The sequence below is a fragment of the Perognathus longimembris genome, chromosome 15, assembly GCF_023159225.1.
Source record: "Perognathus longimembris pacificus isolate PPM17 chromosome 15, ASM2315922v1, whole genome shotgun sequence".
In the NCBI taxonomy this organism is placed as follows: Eukaryota; Metazoa; Chordata; class Mammalia; order Rodentia; family Heteromyidae; genus Perognathus; species Perognathus longimembris.
Genome location: NC_063175.1, coordinates 22,671,021 through 22,693,664, shown reverse-complemented (window position 1 = coordinate 22,693,664; position 22,644 = coordinate 22,671,021). Strand labels below are relative to the sequence as shown.

General features: G+C 35.9%; 1 protein-coding gene across 1 annotated transcript in view; it reads right to left on the bottom strand.

Annotated features, from left to right (window-relative positions):
- Taf4b (TATA-box binding protein associated factor 4b) overlaps positions 1–22,644 on the bottom strand; it is an 87,444-nt gene that overhangs the window by 15,564 nt on the left and 49,236 nt on the right. The window contains exons 11-14 of the mRNA XM_048363520.1: positions 22,460–22,590; positions 16,021–16,146; positions 13,345–13,401; positions 3,951–4,055 (exon numbers count right to left, since the gene is read on the bottom strand). Coding sequence (XP_048219477.1) covers positions 3,951–4,055; positions 13,345–13,401; positions 16,021–16,146; positions 22,460–22,590 — 419 coding nt within the window. The remainder of the gene's footprint in view (positions 1–3,950; positions 4,056–13,344; positions 13,402–16,020; positions 16,147–22,459; positions 22,591–22,644) is intronic.

Here is a 22,644-nt window from a genome sequence, read left to right as displayed (position 1 = left end):
AGCTACTTAGAAGGTTGAAATCTGAGGTTGAAATCAAGGTTTGAAGCCATCCTGGGCAGAAAAATCCATGTCACTATTCTCCAATAACTAACAAAAAGCTAGACTAGAAGTGTGGCTTAACCAGTAGAATATCAGCCTTGAGCAAAAAGGCCAAGCAAGAGCATGAGGCATTGAGCCCAAAGCCCTAGTATCAGCACATGCAAAAAGTACACTTAATACTACTTAACTACACATTTTTAAATGATTGTAATTTTTTTCAAGATTTTGGTGCTAAAACATACATATAGGAGCTGGAAATGTTGGTAAACAGGACAGAACTTGCTTAGCATTTGTGAGGCCCTAGTTTGATTCCTAGGACACTCTCCTCAAATAAGTAAGAAAACAGATATACACCAGCAGAACATCCTTTTACACTGCCCCATGTAGAAGCCAATAGCCTCATATGGCTATTACAATTTATTTCAACTTGAAAGTAAGAATTTATTTCCTCTATCACCTAGCTCAAGAGCTTAATAGCTGTATGTAGCTATATACTACAGACACAAAATGTTTTCATAATCATAGAAAAAAACTACTAAACTTGGTTCAAAGTATATGGAAATGGGAATTGAAAGACAATACAATACAAAGATATGAAAAAGGCAGCATTGTAAATAAATGAGTTAAAAGCAATTGAGTAAATGATGGCAATTTACTAGCTTGAATAAGAATGATGGAGGTTAGAAGGAATAAAACTGAATTCATATTTTCTTTCTCTCTATTCTTGAGGCAGGGTCTTGCTGTTTTGCCCAGGCTGGCCTTCGGCTGGCTATAAATTACAAGCTAGCTTTGAAGTTGCAGTCTTTCTGTTTCTGCCTCCACCCCAAATGCTGGGATTATCAGTCTGGCCTACACTTCAACTCTTATTCAAAGACTCAGGAAATAAAGCTAAATCTAAATTTCAATTCTTACTCAAAAGAAATGCTACATATGAAGGTCCAAGGATCTAGGCTCAAACCCCATTGCCACAAAACAAACACACATGTTCCATGAATTAGATAGATAGACAAGACAGATAGATGGATGGAAATAGAGATATATACATATGCACACACATACACACATATATATATATATAAATAATGAAAGTAATAGCACACTTCATTCTTATTTAAAAAGGGCTTTATAGGTAGACATGATGGTACATGTTTATAATCTTAGCATTCACTAAGGCAGGATTTCTATCTGAAGGCCAGCTGAATGTATAGGGACACTTTGTCTTCAAGCAAAACAAATTAAAAAAAAAACACAATAACAAAACAAGCTGCTCAGTGCTTCATGCCTGTGATCCCAGCTACTTAGAGGCTGAGATCTGGAAGATCAAGATTCAAAGCCAACCTGGAAAGAGATACCGTATCTACAGGACTCCATCTCCAATTAAGCAGACAAAAGCCAGATTAAAGGTACAACTCAAGTGGTAGAATGTCAACAAGAACGTGAAGCAAGAATGCAAGAATAAGGCCTTAAGTTTAAACTCTGGTACTAAAAAAAAAAAAAAAACCAGAAAAAAAGTAAAACACAGAATAACAAAGAAACAAACAAAAAAAGAACAAAAGGCTTTCTTAAGTTAATGTAAGTTGTGAAGATGAAAATGGGAGAATATTTTTTAAGGAAAAATTTAAGCCTTCAGACATAAAACTAAAAACTGTTAGAGAAAATAGCCCAGAGAAAATGAGTGAGATTTCCATATATTTAATCAATTAAACAATGTAATTAAGTGAGATGCAGGAAAAATTAGAGTATACTGAATATGCATGTGAAAAATTGCTTCATTTACCAATCATTTAAATACTACTAAAATTGCATTGTTCACCAGAGATGGCAAAGATAATAACCAGTATTAATGAAAATATAGGAAATAAGGTGTCAAAACTGACAACAGCTTTTTATAAGGTAATTTAAAAGTTATCAAAAAGCAAAAGCAAAAAAATTATGTATAAAATGAAATTGAGTGTAGGATTTGCTTTAAAATAACCTGAAGGGTGAAAACTTACCCCGAAACTGAATATAGGTTTAAACGAAACAATGTCAGACATCAACTGATGGATGTTGGAGTGAAGTAGATAGCGGAGGTTCATCATACTGCCCTCTTGATTTTTCTACATGTTTTTCATTACATTTTCCCAGTATGCATATTCCTTAACTCAACAATACTCATTTCACTTATAATTTACACTGTATACACACACACTACAATTTAAATACAAGAATATTCTCCGAGGCAATGAAAGAAAAACCTAGACCTAAATGTTCACTAGAGAACTTGTTGAATAAGTTGTGATTCATCTAAATACAGTCACGCCCCATACTTCAAAAGTATATGAGATAGATTGTGATTAAGGGATATTTATTTGATCAAACTCAAATTTTAAAATGTAGCTTTATGAATGCACATTAGGTATGTATCTATGTCTGTAACAAATTTCTAAAAAGATATCCAAAAAGTAAAACAGTGTGTTCTCCATCTCGGAAGAGGATGAAGGACCTATCATTTTCATAGAGCAAGACCTGGCCTTTTATCTGTTAAAGTGACTGACATTCGTTTAGGAACTGACAATGTTAAAAGCTAATATTGTTGGGGAGCTGCTTCTAAGTACATTTAGACTTTATGGAGTACAATTAAAGAACTACTGTTCTTTTACTGCCAACCTCATCCCCAGGATCTTACTATATACCGCTATCTCAGCCCTGATAATTCATTTGTCCATAACAACCAAAGTTATGCTGCTTTCTCAAATCATTACTCTCAAGATATAAGGAAGATTTTTTTCTTGATGTTAATAAAACAATTCAAGTTTATAATTTCTCAAGAAAAATATTGGGGCTGGGAATATGGCTTAGCGGTAGAGTGCTTGCCTTGCATTCATGAAGCCCTGGCTGGCTTCCTCAGCACCACATAAACCGAAAAAGCTGGAAGTGGTGCTGTGGCTCAAGTGGTAGAGTACTAGCTTTGAGCAAAAAGGAAGCCAGAGACAGTGCTCAGTCCCCGAGTCCAAGCCCCAGGACTGGCAAAAAAAACTTTAAAAAAAATCTTAAAAAAGAAAAATATTCACACAAGGAATAAGAGAACAATTAAATCGTGCAAATAAACTCCACACTCAGAAAAGGGTAAGTTGGTATGAAAGTAAATAGTCAGGGTTCATGGAAGAAATAAGATGGCAGATTGAATCTTAATAGAAGAATCAGGTGTAGACAAATGAGAAAGGATTAAATAAAAATACTAGCAAGAGGGGCTGGGGATATGGCCTAGTGGCAAGAGTGCCTGCCTCATACACATGAGGCCCTGGGTTCGATTCCCCAGCACCACATATACAGAAAATGGCCAGAAGTGGCGCTGTGGCTCAAGTGGCAGAGTGCTAGCCTTGAGCAAAAAGAAGCCAGGGACAGTGCGCAGGCCCTGAGTCCAAGCCCCAGGACTGGCAAAAAAAAAAAAAAAATACTAGCAAGAATACACAGAGCCTCCCAAGTGCCAGTGGCTCATGCCTGTAATCCTAGCTTCTCAGGAGGCTGAGAAAACCTATAAGATCTCGGTTCCAAGCCAGCATGAGCAGAAAAGTTCATAAGATTCATCTTCAATCAATCAGCAAAAATCCTGGCTATTGGTATGGATCAAGTGGTAGAATGCCAGCCATGATAAAGTGAGCAAGGAAGTTAGAAGCGCTTGAGTTCAAGCACATACTGACAAAAAAATACAAAAAAATAAAAAATGAAATGACTCAGTACAACTGAAGACGGGAGCTAGGTAGAAGTATGAAATACGTAGTAGTAAGTAGTAACAAAACTGAAGAGGATACACCTCTTTAAAACCTTTAAGGAATGTTTGACAGCAATAATATTTAGAATAACGGCTTCCATGTCTTTGCTTCTTTTGGACTTTAATATGAAAAATAAAATAAACGCTGTACCATTACCTCACTTCCGGATTCTAGTGGTCTTTTCTTCCGTGGTCCAATAGCTGCAAGAGCTGTAAGATTAGCATCTCTGTGCTGGATCTGAGCAAGCTCCAATTGCTGTAACTGGAAGGTGGAGAAAAAAAGAAAAACAGTCAATCCTTACAAAGTCATGTTCATAGGAAGAAAGAAACTAATCCTTATAGAATATTTCTATATTTGTCCCTGAGTAAAGTTATAGTGTGAAATAAATACTCCATTTCTCTTACAACCAAGGATACCTTTTTTGATTCCTTGACTCCATAAACTTAGTCTGAAATATTTAAGCAGAACTTAGGCAAGGACAATTATTGGACAGAGAAAAATAAGTCATCTCAAGCATAAGATGAGCAGAAAACTGGACAGAGACTGGATAAACTCTAGTTGACCTTTTCAGATAAAAGAAAATTACTACAGCCAAGTGTTCTCATTTTATATATTTGTAATATTCCTAATTTGCAAACATAAATTATGAATTTACTTTCTATAGTAAAAATCGAAAGTGTTTTACTGTACAGCTATCATCATATATAATCCAGAATGCCCAAATGTACAAAGAATTTTTAGTATGTGGGTGATGTTATTCAGGGGTACAGATGAAAGATATCCTATGAAAAGGCAGAGAAAGTATCACTTCGTCAAGACAGCTTAGTGTGAAATTTTTTTAAAAAGGCAAACTGAAAATAAAATACCACTAACTAGGTCCACAAGCTTCTCTAGAAGAAGACTAATTGTTTAAGTCTTAACAAAACTTTATGATTACAAAAGGAAAGGGAAAAAATAAGAACAGTTGATAGTCACATATTCAAATAGTATCGACATGATCAACTAAAAAGTAACCTATGGAGAAAGCCTATATATAAAACATAAACATTGGGGCTGGGAATATGGCCTAGTGGCAAAAGTGCTTGCCTCGTATACATGAAGCCCTGGGTTCAATTCCCCAGCACCACATATATATGGAAAACGGCCAGAAGTGGCGGTGTGGCTCAGGTGGCAGAGTGCTAGCCTTGGGCAAAAAGAAGCCAAGGACAGTGCTCGGGCCCTGAGTCCAAAGGCCCAGGACTGGCAAAAAAAACAAACAAAAACCCAACAAAAAACATAAACATTATTTTTAAAACAATCAACAACCTCTGGTACAACACTGGCACAACACTTGCTTAGTAAGTATGAGGCCCTGACTTCAGAGCCCAATAACGTATTTAAGTAAGTAAGCAAGCAAGCAAGGAAATAAATAGAATAAAAACACATCTTCTAAGAAAAAGCAAGATGAAAGCAGAATAATTTGTGTTGAAGTGTTGTCTCACAGAGTTATCACCTAACATAAGATAATTTTCAGGAAGGTCATGGGACCTGTAACCTCAGCTTTTAGGAGGCAGAAGCAGAAGAATCCTGAGTTGTAGGCTACTCTGAGATACAGAGTCCCATTTCAACAAAAAAAAAATTTTAATCACTTAGGATTGTCTAAACAATGGTCAAAATAATGAATATGCACAGGTAATTCTTTAGTAAAGCAGAATGACTACAATTTGAATGTTTGTGTCCACTCAAAATTCTGATGTAAAACCTTAACCCCCGAGATTATGACAGAAGAAAGTAAGGCCTTTGAGAGGTGATCAGGTCAAGGTGGTGGAGTTCTCACAATGGGATACGTGCCACTAGAGAAGAGGCAAGAAAGATACTTTTTTCCTTCTACCTCACAAAAACTAGAGTGTGGATCCTTACCATGCACTAAACTGGATGTCACCGTGAACGTGAAATTCCCAGCCTGTGAGAAATAAGAGTCCTTTGAAAACAAACTGCCCAGTGTATTTTGTTATATAGCCTGTCTATATCTGGAAAATAATTATCCAAATAAAATAAATTAAGTGTGATTTTCTATTTGTTTCATAAACTTTAGGACAATTTTTCGTATAGTCAGTAAAACGGTTCCAGAAGCTGTAAAATCTTTTGTTACCGCCTTAATTGTATTTTTTTTAAATAAAAAACGTGAGGTTGCCATAATTTATCATTTCTAGGTGACTTCTGTACCTTTCCCGATCCAAAGACTTTAGTCATGCAGCACAAATCAAACAACAAAAGACATAAGTTCATCCCAGTAGAGAAATAGTAGATAGTCGCACCAAATCAAAGGTGTCTAAACTGACTCATGAAGCAGGAAAATAGACTGCAGACCATCACAAGGAAACCAGAGACTAGAGAGAGCCCACCCAAACAAGGAAGACTCCATTTTTTTTAAAACATTTTTTAAACTTTTTTATTTTCAATTTTTCATTTTTGAGATGTCGTTTGTTTTTTATTTTCTGTTTTTATTTGTTTTATTGGGGTTTTTTTTTGTAATTTCTCTGTTTTGTGTGTTTGTTTTCCAGTATTTTTTCTTTGTTTCTCTCTTCACATTCTCTTTCCTTAAAATTACTTTCCTATGACTAACACCTTCACTCTTTTCTGCAAACTCCCTATTATCTATCATTTTAACCTTGTTCTTTCAACCGATTCTACTCTTCTCTACATTTCCACTTCACTGAAACTAAACCAAAATCATCACCCCCCCCCCATACATTTTACTCTATTCTCTTCACTACCCCTAACTTACCCCTCCCTATTTACTTCCAGGACCTCCAGACTCCATTGACCCCTGGTTATTGGATAGAGGGTATCCCTGTTGAATCCGAGTGAATCAAAAGGGTTCACAGAAAAATCCAACCAGTCCAAAAAGAAGTTAATATAAGTACAAAAATTGCTCATAGGGTTGTAACGGTAGATAAGTAACTACTGAATACAGGACTCAGGATTAGTTGTTATATTGAAATAGTATTCTTTACAGACACCAAATTTGATTTTATATACAAAAAAGAGAGGGAAGGTATCTGTATATAGTTGTAAACTTCTAATTCCTATATCCAGGTAGTAAAACATTTGCATCCACTCAACAAATTATACTTTGGTTTTCTGAAGTTTCAAATACAATGCTGCAAATCTAAATCTACCACAATGCTAACACTATAATTTTAGTTGAACCTGTGTTCTCAAAAACAATATAATTTAAGCAGCACAAAACAAAGCAACCAGGCACTTAACAACTAGAACAGAGGAAGTTCTGAGCATAATGGAGCTGCAGGTGGCATCAAGTTTAGCTTAGTAAAAATCAGTATATAAGTGTAGTATTTGCTTATGTCAAGATACAAAATGCTTATGAAAGAAACAAGAAATAAATGAAGACATGAAGTTTATGCATTGTAAGATTAAACACAATAAAGATTTCAATGCCTCCAAACTATAAATTAACAAAGTGATAAAAAACACTTTGAAAACATGGATTATTTCTGAAGTTTATATGGGGGTTTATTTAGGGATATGGCTCAGTGGAAGGGCACAGGTCTAGCATGTACGAGGCTCTGGGTATGACATCTAGTCCTGCAAAAATGAATAAATAACAAACTATATGGAAAGGAAAAGGAACTAGAAAAGCTAAATTGATCTTGAATAAAAAGGATCAAGCTGGGAATTTTGACTCATACCTATAATCCCACTACTTGGGAGGCATGAAAGGAAGATCACAGTTCAAGACCAACTCAGGCAATAAATTTACCAGGATCTCAAAGATCAAGCTGGCCATGATGGCTTGTGCTTAAAATCCCATTACTTGGAAGGTTGAAGTGGAAGTATCACTTAATCTCAGTAGTGTGGAGACATTCTGGGTAACAGTGAAACTCTGTCTTAAAACAACAAAAGGCAGTAGGGTTTTTAAAACTTAAAAAAAAAAATCCCTACCTAAACCAAGCTCTGGTAGCTCATACCTGTAAATCCTAGTTATTCATGAGACTAAGATTCAAAGCCAGACCAAGCAGGAAAAGTCCATGAAACTCTTAACTCTAATTAGCCATCAAAAAGCCAGAAGTGGAGCTATAGCTCATGTGATAGAGTAGCAGGTTTGAGCAAAAAAGCTAAGGGACAGCACACAAGCTAATTTAAGTACCCAAAATACCAGCACCAAAAAAAGGGGGGGGTGGGGGTGGGGAGAGGACAAAGAAACAAAAACACATTCATATGACTAAAGAAGATCCTTCTTAGTTAATTGAAGATGAGTCTCATGAACTTTCCTGCCCAGGCTGGCTTTGAATCATAATCCTCAGATCTCAGCCTCCTGAGTAGCTGGGATTACAGGCAGGTGTTACCAGCAATGTTAATTTTTATTACATGTAGGCTTATGTTAGCCTCACTAAACGCATTGAATGTACCTCTATCTTTAGTATGTTCCAAAAGAGATTGAATAGAAGTGGTGAGAATTCTTCTGTGAATATTTGGTAGGATTTTCTAATTTGGAAAAGCTCTGAAACAATAAGCCAAAAAATTATTTTATCATAAATGGTTTATCTCAGATATTCTGTCAAAGCAATAAAAAACCAGGACACCTATCTTCCAGAAAATGGAGTATTTCTCAATCACAATTAGACACAGTTATGGTTTGACGACGATGTGTCATCCCCTCTCAAAGGAATATGCATTGGAGGGTTGGTATCCAGCTTGTGGTTCTATTTTGCAGTCCTGAAAACTTTCAGAGATGAGGCCTAGGTGGAAAGCATAAGTCACTGGGGGTAGATCTGTCCTTAGGCTCTCCCTTATTCTCTCTGTTTCAGGTAATCTGTAGGGAGAGCAGGCTCTGTCACATGCTTCTGTAGTCACAGTGATATAATATACTATACACCAACGGCTCAATGGAGCCAAGATGGACAGAAACCTCTAAAACATTGAGCCAAGAAATGTTCCTCTCTTTAAAAAGTTGTTTTGTTCATGTATTTGATCATAGCAATAAGAAAGAAGTCCATGTGCTACAGACACTGTTGCCATTTAGCTTGTTTATGCTAAATATAAGACTTTTATCCTGCACCCTCACCCCTTCCTCAGTTGTCATGCTTATACTCTTTTTTTCTCCCCTTTTTACTTCCCTTCAGGTTCTCTGGAAGGGGGGAAAAACCCTAAAAGATCCATAGCTAGTCTCAAACCTATGTCTTTGATAACACCTATCTAAAATGTTCTCATAGCAAATTTCTTTTTCTTCAGTATCTGAGATTTCCTCTCTGGACCTTGCAAGTTGTTCGAACACTTGAGCCACATCTGTAGCCCTCCACATCTAACATTTCGAAGCTACTGTTTTTGTGTGTGTTTCAACTTTCTCTAATTATGATAACCTAGTATAAATAAGCAGAAATATTATTATATTAACTTTAAATACAAAATACTGAGGTGCCTGGATGTGGTGAACTTACTGTCCCAGATACTCATGCCATACTGGGCTAAAAAATTTGTGAGACTCTCATCTCAATAAGCTGCATGTGGTGAATTACAACTACCCTCCCAGCTATGGTGGGAAGATAAAACAAGAACATCACTGTCCAGGCCAGCCTGGGCAAAAAGTGAGACCTTATCTAAAAATATCCAAAGCCAAAAGAGCTGGAGTTGTGGCTCAAGTGGCAGAGAACATGCCTATCAGAATTCAAACCTGCATTCAAACACAACTGAGTGAGTCCAAAGAGTAACTTCTACCGAGAGTGGTGTGTCTTTGATGACACACAGATCTCCCACCTCCCATCACACACATATTTCACACTTTGTGAAAACATGAATGGGAAACTTTATGTGATGAGTAAGAGAAGAGTTGGGTGGAGACAGAACAATGGCTGATGCTGATTAAATGGACGTTTAAATTGTAACCCCCTTGTACAATCTTCCCTCCCTCCCTCCCTCCTTCCCTCCCTCCCTCCCTCCCTCTCTCTCTCTCTCTCTCTCTCTCTCTCTCTCTCTCTCTCTCTCTCTCTCTCTCTCTCTTTCTTTCTTTCTTTCTTTCTTTCTTTCTTTCTTTCTGTTTTTTGGTAGTGGGAATCAAACCAAGACTTGCTAGGACTTTGTCACTGAGCTTCATCCCAGCCCTAGGTAGGCTTTCTATAGAAGAGCCACATCTCCACCCCAGTATGTTCTTTTTATTCTTACTTTGGTTTTGTCTCAGGCAAAAACATTCAATGGGGCAAAAGAAAAAGAGAGTCTTTAAAATAAAATGGTTGAATTACACAGATATTCACAGACAGTTTGCCAGACAAAAATAAGGCTTTAAAGTACACAAATAACCTGTCAAGTCAATAAGAATAGTACGCACTAGGAATACCTCAATGGATTGACACTAGGCTGGAGGCAAACCCAGCCCAATTTTTAAGCGCCAAATGAGAATGACAAAATTGAATAAAGTCAATAGAAAGAATGAAAAGAAATTATTAGATGCCCTCACAAAAGCCTGTGCAATTTAACATAGTTTATCTGTAAACCCAGAAAGCAAGGAAACAATAACTTTAAAAGTGTATTAGAGAAAAGAAAAAAATGAGAAACAATCAAAATAAAAACTTTAGTCTTTAACAGTTGAATGCAAACATGGATTATGAAGGAGATTCTGATTGTGATTTAAAATTTATATGATAGGGGCTGGGAATATGGCCTAGTGGCAAGGGTGCTTGCCTCCTACACATGAAGCTCTCGGTTCGATTCCACAGCACCACATATATGGAAAATGGCCAGAAGGGGCGCTGTGGCTCAGGTGGCAGAGTGCTAGCCTTGAGCTGGAAGAAGCCAGGGACCGTGCTCAGGCCCTGAGTCCAAGGCCCAGGACTGGCCATAAATAAATAAATAAATAAATAAATAAATAAATAAATAAATAAATAAATAAATAAAATTTATGTGATAAATAGCATTGCTGAAACATTTTCCAATATTAAAAATGCTAACAATTTCTCCAAATAATTCTGCATTTATAACACATTGCATTAACCTATTTCTTGTGACCAACGTTGCAGATAGAATTGCTTTGCTTTTCCCTTCCCAAGTAACCATCTAAGTCAAGAAATTGTGAAGAATCTGTGCTAACATTCAACTGAAGAAGGAAAACTTCCCAGACAGTTGAGTACCAAAACAATTGCAAACCAAAATACTGTATTATAGTTTATACTAATGTGACAGTGATGAGTACATAACCTTACAAACTATCCTGTAGGAGAATGAGTCAACTCTTACTAAGGTAAGGATAATATTTATGTAGTAAAACAAATCTAGTATCCCTACGTTGGTTCTGAATGCGAGTCTTTTTGAACAGTAAAGTTATTAATGGCTCCACGGGCCAAAAGGATAACCAAAAATAACAATATATGGCTCATGCCTATAATCCTAGCCACTCAGGCTGTGATCTGAGGATCATGGTTTAAAGCCAGCATGGCCAGCAAAGACCTTGAGACTCACCTCCAATTAACCACCAAAACGCCAGAAGAGCTGTGGCTCAAGTGGTACAGCACTAACATTGAGAAAAAAACTCAAGGACAGCACCCAGGCCTACACAGAAAATAATAAATTTAACTTTTAAACATTTGCAACTAATGAAGAATGGCTCTTTTCTTGCACCAGGGCCAATGTATTTTTTTATCCTTTTTTTGAGTCCTTTTTTGATCCAAGAGGATTTACTTATAGTAGAAAAAAACTAGAAACATTCAAAATCCTTTGGAAAGAGTATCAAGTTCTTTTCATTTTCCTTGGGAAAAAAAGTACAGGGGTAAAGGAGAAGAAATAAAGTCGGGATGCTTTCACCTGTTCTCAGTAAGAGCATGTTTTATTTTTCTCAATATTCTTTGAAAAATGTTATCCACCTATTTATCCCCCAGGGAATAATTAAGCACATTACTTTTAGCCACTTCATTCAAAGCTAAAGGAAAAACTAATCTAAGACAGGTATTGGTAAAAGTTTATGAAAGAGCAACAGATAAGGAAAGATCTTGAAGCATTCTGGATTTTCTAAAATGAGGATACAATTAGAAGTTCTTAATTAAAAGGAAGAGAGATATCCAGGATTCAGAACAATGCTATTGCTGTACATCCCCAAATAATCCATCATTATTAGCAGGCTAGATTTGTTTGAATACTAGTGGCTCACATTAATATTTTTAAATAAATTTTCCAATGGAAAGAAATTAATATGAGGAATATTTTGTTGATAATAAAAATGATTCTGGTTGCAATCTTTTCAATGTTCTCCCACTCTAACATTCCTTGTCCTAATCCTGATACCTTACCTAGAGTTCATGTATTTTCCTCCTATGTTAATGAAACCACAACACATTGACTGCAGAATCTTACTAGATTTCCATTAGTTTTGTGTGAGCTCCTACATTAATCCAAACAATAAGGGCCTTTAAAGCATTCATAAATAACCTGCTGCTGCTGGCACCTAAAATCCAAGTGCAGCAGTGTTAAGCAACAACAAATTTCATAGTTCAAGAGGCACAGTTAAGGGAAAAGGTTGCTCAGGAAATCACTCTTATTTAGCAAAAAGATCCTTAAAAATTGCATGACATCAGTCAAGTAACTATAGAAACCAATTTCTTCAGCTCCATATAACACGTCTCACACCTCAATTGTCTTTATTATCATCTGCTGTCAGACCCTTAATCAGAAATGTGAACAGGCTTGATGATTTATTCAGGAAGGGAAAGAATCTGTAGGTCAAGTGAAAAAATTCACACACACACATACACACACACACACACACACACACACATCTTCAACCTTAGGTACTTTCATTTCATTCTGTTCTCAGCAGCTCTGGGGGCAACTCCAGTGAGATCCAATATTAAGGCTCAATTAAAATAAGCTCCAATTAGTGGAGCTTTTTTCTCTGAGGCTAGAAAAGTCAGGAAATGGATATTGGGAAATGTAAAAAGTCAGCTACTGAGAGGAGGCTGCAGACATAAATGAACTTATTTGTTGATTTCTACAGTTGCTATGCAGAGGCCTCTGGGAGTAAAAGCTTAACCAGTCTAAGCCATAAACTAAAACCCCTGCAGCTAAACATGAACTGTGTGAAACAAGGGCTCCATTCCAGAACAGAAAACTGCTGGGCCCAGAAAATTAAAAGCCAGAGGCGTTTTCCATTTAAAACTAAATCCCAGTACCGCCTCCTAGCCAAAGAATTATAAGCAGTATCAGATTTACAAAACGAACAATTACCCTGGAAAAATGTAGCCTATTGTACAGTCCCAGATGCTAAATCTCAAAAGTTTCTTTCTTTCTTTTTTTTAATCCCACATTATATTCCTCTAAGTACACTGCTGCAGTTTACAAAGAGCCATTTCTAGACAGGCCTAAGCCTTGAAAATAAATTTAAAAGAGAGTACATAACTCATTGACCTCATTTGAAGTACTGCCCTTGCCTTCAGCAGTTCCTGTCCTTCCCCAAGGCTTCAGCAAATGGTATGCAACAGCAAAATAAACCCTGACCTAATTGCCAGGAGAGAGCTGCCAACCTTCCTTCAACACAAAGACCAACTCGGTAACTTGAAAGTCCTACCTCTTTGGCTTTCTGCTTTAATCTCAGCTGTTCTGGATCTTCTTTATTGGAACGACTCTGTGAAAGGAAAAGAAATTTTTAATAGAAATTACAAGCATCTAAACACTGAAGTTGCCATTAAATATTTAATAAATGACAATTTCTCTTGTGATTGAAAATCCTAGCTCCAGGGTCAATGCCTCAACCCAGTCTAGCTGCACTTCTGCCCTCACTCCCCATCCCCCTCATCATCTGGGCTAGCTGTGCAGTTCTAGCCTGGAGGAAGCTTAGACTGAAAATGATGCTAACAATGTCAGTCAGATCCAGTTGAGGCAAGATGTGTTCTTGTTGGAACATTGAAAACTAAAAATGGATGGTAGGGAAAAGAAAAGGGAAAAAGCTGTTGGCTCAAATGAATAGAAACAACCAACACTGGCTCATCATTAGGTGAAGCCATTTCAGGAAATATACATTATTTCAAGAACTATTAAAATCAATAACCTGTCAAAGTTATCTTGAACCAAATCTCTTTGTAAGTAGAAAATACTGATTAGTATTTTTGTTAGACTATCTTATTTTGGGGTCTTCTTACAACCTTTGCTAGATTGTTCAGATATGTTTATTGAGTATCTCTGTTTGTTTGTTATTAGAGTACCCTAACTTTGGGTCTTCTACTGCCCTTATTAGAATACTATGCATAAACAATTGTTCATAAATGTGTTTTGTTATACTACAAGGCTGTTTTTGAGATGAGGATCTGATCAAGAGTAACAGGAGCCAAGTTTCTAAGTAGAAATTATAAAATCACAACCAAGTTTTAATAAAAATACGGAGACACTGAAGGCAGAAATAGAAATCTGTGAGCCCATACTAATGTGCATAAGGAAGAAAAGAGAGCTCTTTCATGTAGTAGAGTGTTAATGGAAATAAAGAATCAGCATTTGGTAACCATCACAGAAGGATCTGGTTTAGACAGATGCTAAGGCTGATACATAGTTTGAAGAACAATGAGGTATTGATGCATCTTAGAATATCTTCCTATGAAAATTCACAAAATTACAAAGTCAATTTAAAATGGGGAGAAAGTAGTTGGCACCTACATAACCAGGCAAAAAAGTTGGGCTTCTGATATGATTAGCTTAGAAGAATGCAGCATCGTTTCTGTGCATTTCTGCTAAGGAATGGATATACCACATGAATCCAGGTGGAAGGTCACTCTACAGAGGGCAAGCTCTGTGGCTCTTGAAAACTGCCAAGGGCATGAATGATCAAGAATTCAAAACTGATCAAAGGGGGGCTGGGACATAGCCTAGTGGCAAGAGTGCCTGCCTCGGATACACGAGGCCCTAGGTTCGATTCCCCAGCACCACATATACAGAAAACGGCCAGAAGCGGCGCTGTGGCTCAAGTGGCAGAGTGCTAGCCTTGAGCGGGAAGAAGCCAGGGACAGTGCTCAGGCCCTGAGTCCAAGGCCCAGGACTGGCCAAAAAAAAAAAAAAAAAAACTGATCAAAGGAATCGAAAAAGAGAGGACAATGAAATGAAAAACATTCTGGAATGGAAATGTGAAACAGGAGGGGGAAAAAAACAATTGAGATGATAGAATTGAAATAAGACCAATGTAATCAATGGTAATGCTATACTGCTGGAATCCTGACTTGAGGGATTACCTTATTTTTACAAATACATATATAGAATGTTCAGGAGTGATGTGAAGTGACTTTTAAAATTTTAGAAAAATGAAATTAGTGCCAGTAGTTATATATTCTGTAATTATGTTAAAAACCTACAAAACAAGAAAAGGAGAGAAGGCAAATGACCATATGAACAAACTAATGAAAGGTGTGTGTGTGTGTGTGTGTGTGTGTGTGTGTGTAGACCAAAGATGAAACAACTGCAGTAAAATGTTGAAAAGGGGAATATAGGAAAAAGGCAGAGAATACACAGCTCTTGTAAATTTTCTGTAAGTATGAAATATTTCAAAATAAATTAGTTTTTTAAAAAAATCACTTGGCATGCACTTAGGAACAAATACTCTAAGAAGGGAGGCTTCCAAAACACTACAAAAAATTAGTGCTAAAAACAAAAAAACTATGACTTTAGTGCTCAGCTTTTAAGACTGCATCCAAAGGCCTTAAGTTTAAAAAAGTATGGAAGCACAAAATGTAAACTGTAGTGGAATTAAGCTTCCATTTCATTTGCATTTCACTCCTAGGAAACAGTAAGGAAGAAATAGTAAATCACCCACTTATTCTCTTTTAGACTCTCGAATCCATCTCCACCTAGCTTATAAATTATTCCATATAATGAAAACTATTCCTAATTTAACTCATAATCTTCCTATTTACTTTCTAAATCTTCCCACCTCACAGTAACTTGGCACATATGAGATCATATCCTTGAAAGATTCTAAGCATTTTATAAAAACTATACATTGTGGGAAGGGGGAAGATGGGCATGATGCCAGGCATGTGGGAAATGAGAGGAGACAAAAGATTATGTCTCATTAAACTAAATTAACTGAAAGCCACTGTACCATATCATCCTGGGTGTGAGACATTCTATTAGTAATTTCATTTTAAGAAATCCTCAAGAGAAATCTAAAGGCTTAATAAAACCAAGACAGTCAACCAATGATATAGCCAATTCTGACCTCATTGCCAGGCTGTATCCACTCATAAATCAGACAGGCCCTTACCTTGGCTGCCTTAAGTAATATTTCCCTTTCTTCTAAATCCTTTCTCTGTTTCTCCAATTGATCCAGCTTTTCAAGAAATTTGAGCTGTGACCTGGTATCACTAGACAGGATGTAATTTTCACTTGCCTAGGGGGAAAAAAAGACAGTCTTAAAATGACCCTGGATCACACATTCTAATTAGGTATTGTTATAAATCAGCTGAAGACAGTGACTCTAACACACATAGGAAGCTAAATTTTCAGAAAGTAGTATTTTGTTTTTGTAAACAAAAAGCACAACAAACAAAAGATAGGAACTTCAATGGCTCTAAATTTGAGATTAGTCAATACATTTCAAAGAGATTGCCCAATAAACCTCATTTGGAGATGTGAAAAGGAACAAAGCCAAGTAGATACTAAAAACTTAAGAATCCCAGAAAGTATACTATTTCTCTATAAATTTAAATCTTTGTAGTTAAATAATTGTCTATCTCAGTATACTTTAATATAAGTAATTTAATGTTAGGCTGTGAAGATGAAAAGCAAGAAACAATCACCTAACTGAAAAGTATATCAAAGACAAAAGATAGCATTTTGGTTACCATGGTTTGACTAGCTTAACCTTTAAAAGTTAATATAAGTTTATCAAAACAGAACTTAAGACAAGTTGGCAAAATTAAAGTCATGAAATCCTGGCTTGAGTATTCCCTGTAGGAATGAATTTAGATAAAAATTATAATCAAATAAATTAAGGTAGGTAATTAACAAATGTGAATTTCAACAGAGAAGTATAATTCTTTGTATTAGGTGCTCGATAAAATGATAAAATTTGCCAGGCATCAGTGGCTTATACCTGTAATCTTAACTACTCAGAAGGCCGAGCAGAATCACAGTTCAAAGCCAGCTTGGGTAGAAAAGTCCACAAGATGCTCATCTCCAATTAGCCAGCAAAAAGCAAGAAGGTATGACTCAAGTCTTAGAGGGCTGCTAGCCTTGAAAAAACTCAGGGTGGGTCAGTGTCCAGTCCCTGACCTCCAAACCAGAATAACAGCAAAAAGAAAATCAGGTAAATTTTAAATTACTTCCCTTATTTTTATGTAAGTGTAAAAATGCTTTCTAATCTAAATAATTTCCTAACTGTCTATACCCATGACCATTTATTTCTCCTTTATAACACATATAACTGAGTATGTGGTTTACTGGTAGGTGGACAAAGAAGACGGGTCTTCGCAGTTATTATTTTAGATATCTGCCATCTACTTATGTCAGAAATTCAGACATCTGAGGGAGGCTGTAGAGCTGAACAGCTAGAACATTCAGTTCAGCAGACAGTGTAACTGGAAGTCAAGGTCAGAGTTACTTCCATCTTCCATCTTTGTTTTATCCCATGCTTACTTACGGCTGATTCAATTAACTGAGATTGAGAGACTGTATGTGCCCAAGATTCTTTTTAAATTAAATTTTTATTGTTGGTATTTAACTAGATAAAAGAGTATTACATAGTTTAAGGAATAAGGGTGTATTAGTGCTACTTATTTTACTTCATGTTTAATACAAAAAGAATTCCCAAATGATTTCTAATGTTAATACAAAATAAAATATGGAATATATTATAGGCCAATCATAGAAGTTGAACATAGTAATAGTGGTTTCTTAAATACTTACCATTTTTATGTTTAAACACTCTGGAGACAGTTTACTGACATAATTCAATTTATAAGTGACAATAAATGTGAAGAGGTCATGGACTTAAAAATTTTAACCCTATCATATTCTCATGAAGTTCTCTCTTTCCCAATTTGGATAGAGCTGCCTCTTCTATGATCTGTTTCTTTTCTCTTCCAGAAACTTCTAGAGGAATGGGTACCTTTTTATTCCTATTGAGTCCGTAATCTTCTTTAAACAGTTAACTTCACCTTACCATGTTATTGACTCTCTAAGGGACAAATTAAAGTGTTCATGCATCAACAGAAAATGATTTTACAATGTTAGGGACATTACCAAGTGAAAATAAAACAAACCACTATATTCATGCTACTTATTTTACTTTATGTTTAATACAAAAAGAATTCATTATAAAACCCAAATTTAAAAACAGAATAACTGAAAGAGATAGGGACAAAAAAAGAGGAATAGAGAGGGGAATATGATAGAAGTACATTATATGGATGTATGGAAATATCATTTTGTTTTGTTTTGGTTTTTGCCAGTCCTGGGGCTTGAACTCATTGCTTGAGCACTGTCCCTGGCTTCTTTTTGCTCAAGGCTAGCACTCTGCCACTTGAGCCACAGCACCACTTCCAGTTTTTTCTATATATGTGGTGCTGAGGAATTGAACCCAGGGCTTCATGTATACAAGGAGAGCACTTTACCACTAGGCCATAGTCGCAGTCCCGGAAATATCATTTTTTTGTCTTTTCTTTTTTGGTACTGGGGATCAAACTCAAAATGCTGCACTTGCTAGGCAAGCACTTTGCCACTGAGCTACATCCAGTCACATAGAATGATCCAAACCTAAATGGTAACACCAACAAGGAGATTCAATCTAAAGAAACCACTGTACAGGCAACAACGAAGCTTCTCCATGGCCACAGGCATAGAGAAGACTACAACATCACCAGTGGAAAACAACCAACAGAAATATCAAAAGCTCTGTACCACAGGCAACTTTCAACTTCTTTGTTTAAATCTCAGTGTATGGTCTATGGTTAATTAGTGAATCATCCCTACCCAGGTAGGAGATTATAAAAAATATGTGTATGTTCAGAGTAGAAAGGAATAGATAGTAAGCATTCTTGCTTTTTATAAAATTCATGAAGAATTTCCTCTTCTGTTTAAAAAAGTATAATAATAATCTTTGCACTCTATAAATGCAAATTCTGACGGTGCTATTAGCTGTATTAAAGAATGAATGTGGGCTCAAGTAATCAGAATAGTCAATGTAAAAAGACAGTTACAGAGATGTTAAGTTCTAAGCAGCACAGGTCTTCTAGGTGAGATGTGTAGTATCCATTAGGCTTAGGGGAACTAAATCCTTGCAATATAAACTACTAGTGCACAACAGAAGAATTCCATGTAAAGGCTTATCAGCAAGAGAGCTTTGAAGAAAATTCAGTAAACATTTCTTGGGAAAATTCTCTTCCATATTAAATTGTACATATTATATTTATATAGAAACTCTCCATTATAAATGATGATGTATTTCTGAAACAACATTGTGATTAAGGCAGAAGTGAAAAGATTCCAGGGGTGAAATTTTTCAGTATATTTCTAAAAGTTAAAAGTAAAAACTCAAAAGACTGTAATTTCCCCGCACAAAGACAGAGACAAGTGATAGGTTTAGGATGTTAACTATAAATTTCCATAGCAACCATTACAAAAATATCTAGAAAATATATAGGAAAAAGGACAAAATGGTACAAGACAAAAAAAATTAGACACAAAGAGGGCAATAATACAAGAAATGAGGGACTAAAAACAATGTAATTATTTTTAACATGCCATGTGAAACCAAACTGTAGCTTTTTGTTGTTGTTGATTGATACTCTTGTATCCCCTTCCTGTGGTTGTCCCCGCTATCACTGTAACTCATCTGAGTACCCTGGATACTGTATATACTTGTATTAGAATTAGGGAAGGGAAAGGGAGTATCAAAATCGAGAGACAAAGGATAAAAAGACAAATGACTCCAAAAGCAATACTTACAAAACCATTTGTTGTACACCAACTGAACAATTCATGGCAGGATGGAGGGGGGGAGGAGAGGGGGAGGTGGGAAGTGAAGGAAGAGGTAACAAATTGTACAAGAAATGTACCAACTGCCTTATGTATATGAAACTGTTACCCCTCTGTATATCACTTTGACAATAAATAATTATTCTGAAAAAAAAAAGGAATACAAAAACAAAGAGCAAAGCAATAGATCTTTCTTATCAGTCAGTAATCATTTTCAATGTAAATGGGTTCAACTTCCAAACTAAAAAGTAGAAATTGGTAGACTGGATAAAAAAGAAAACATGATCTGACTATACACTACCTGGAAGACTTTTACTTTAGATTAAAAAATAAAATAAAAACAGATTGACAGTCAAAGAAGCACAATCAGATAATTCTTGTAAATAATAACTAGAACAAAGCATTGGTATTTATGTGAACATGAGAGAACACAGACATGGTGGCTCATACCTTTAGTACTAGCTACTAAGGAGGTGGAGGCAGAAGGATCCAATTAAAAAGTATGTGACCACAACACAGCAAGACCCTTTTCTTAATTAAAAGAGAGAGGGACAGTCTTGATCCCCAACCAGTAGTGACACTGAGAGATGGTGAAACCTTTACAAGCTTGTTCCTAGTAGAAGGGAAGCTAGGATGTTAGAGGGTATACAAATTAGAACCTCAGCCCCTCTTTCTCTTTTGCTTCCTAGTTGCTATGAAATGAGCAGCTCTGCTCCACACTACATGTTCTACTGCTACAACACATTGCCTTACCACAGGCCCCAAAATAATGAGGACAATAGCCAGCCCATGGATTGCAATCTCCAAAACTGTGAGCAAAATAAACCTTTCTTCTCTTTAGGTTGATGCCTCAGGTATTTGTTATAGTAACTAACAAAAAATTATAAAGGCCTTAAATACATGAAGCAAACACTGACAGAATTTTCATTTATTTATTTGGGGGGGGGTATGGAGATTACAACTATCACCTAGTGCATATTAAGCACCTCTCTACCGCTGAGGTAAAATAGCTGAAAACTTTATTACTCTGTTTTCAATAACAGAGTATCTAGATAGTTGATCAAAAGAAGAAATATATGAATGACTTAATACTACAAACTACCATCTAGACCCAGCAAACATGTATCATAAAAAAACCCAATAAAAGCATAGTACACATGTTCTGTCCAACTGGATATGGAAATTTCTCCAGGATATACTACATGTCAGGTTATGAAACAAGGCTCTATGAATTTCAAGTCACGTAAAGTATCGAGATTCTCTGACCACAATGCAATGAAACTAGAAAATCAACAACAGAAAGAAAAACCAGGAAAGATACATATATGCAGAAATTAAACATTTGCTTAGCCAATGTGTCAGAGGAATTTAAAAAAATTAGAGACAAATGAAAACAAAAAGACAACATAACAAAAATGTATGATATGAAGTCAAATGCAGAGGGAAATATATAGCAGGTAAATGCCTCTACTAGAAAAGAAAGTTCTCAAAGCAATCTAACTTATGGGAACAAAAAAGAACAAATTAAACCCACTGCTTAAAGAATGAAGAAAATAATACAGACAAGAGTAGAGATAAATGAAATTGAGAATAAAAAAGAAGAAAAATAAACCCCAAAGTTTCTTCTTTGAAAAGATAAACAAAATTGACAAACCATCAGCTAAAACTCTAAAGAAAAAAAGGAAACTATTACATCAGGAATGAAAGTGAGATTATTACTACAGACCTTGCTTAAATAAAAAGGATTGTAAAAATATACTTTCCATACTTCTAAACAAACTAGATAACCTAGAAGAAATGGATGAATTAGTAGAATCATACAAAAAGAAATCCTGATATTCTGTTTTCCCATAACTTTTTCTCCTGCTGATAGAATTTATGCACATGAATGTCCATAAAATTCTCACACAAATTATGTAATCAAGAACTTCAGCAACTATATATAGTTCCTCTAAAGTTCTGTGTGAAGCAGAAAAGAAAAAATATAAATACTCTAGGACTCCAGGGAACTTACCAGTGGTGTAGCAGCTGATCCTTTTTAACTTATGTCCAGGAATCCATGTCAATGACCATCCTCAAAATCTCAAATTGTCATGAGATAACCTATGTACCACAATGTTTGAAAGCTAGCTACCAAAATTTCATAAAGGAAAGGATTATCTTATTTCTTTCTATCCCATAGTGTCTTTTCCTTTAATCCCATCATCCAATAATCTGTTCTCCTCCTAAAATTCAAATACATCAAGTGACTCAACCTTTCTAGTTCACACCACTAGGCTATACCTACGTTTAGTTAAAAACAAAACAAAACAGAAAACAGCCAGTCACAGTAAAAGTGATACCTACATTTGTACTCAATGCAATTGTTAATTAACCAAAAGATACAGGCATCTTAGTAGAGCATATATCACTGAAGAGAACACAATATTCTATCCTAACATATCCTCTTCCCCAATTAAAACCTTAAGGAAGAAGAAGCCTCAAGCAGAACAGATGCACATTCCAATCTACACTGACATAGAAGCTTTGGATAACACAGTAAGTTCTGTTTTAATTCTGTCATGCAATACTAACTAAATAAAGCTTTCCTACTAATCTGAAATGTAAGTTTCAAGCATTCCTTTAAAAATAAATTCAGAATATGAGTCAATACCCCACCCCAATCTACCTTTAATTTGTCTCTCCTCCTCTAGAGGAGTTTGCACTTCTTTAATGATTTCCTTTACCTTATAAGTAGTCATTCGATGCTGAGCAATTGTAGTCAGTTTTTCTAGAAGGCCTCGTAATCTCTCCTGTGTTGCATGGGAGATCAAATTCACAGCATCAGAATTAAATTCTGTAATGTCATGCTTTTTACCTGTGGAAGCAGAAAAAATCCATTACATGTTTTAGTAGTAGCTGATAATTGAAA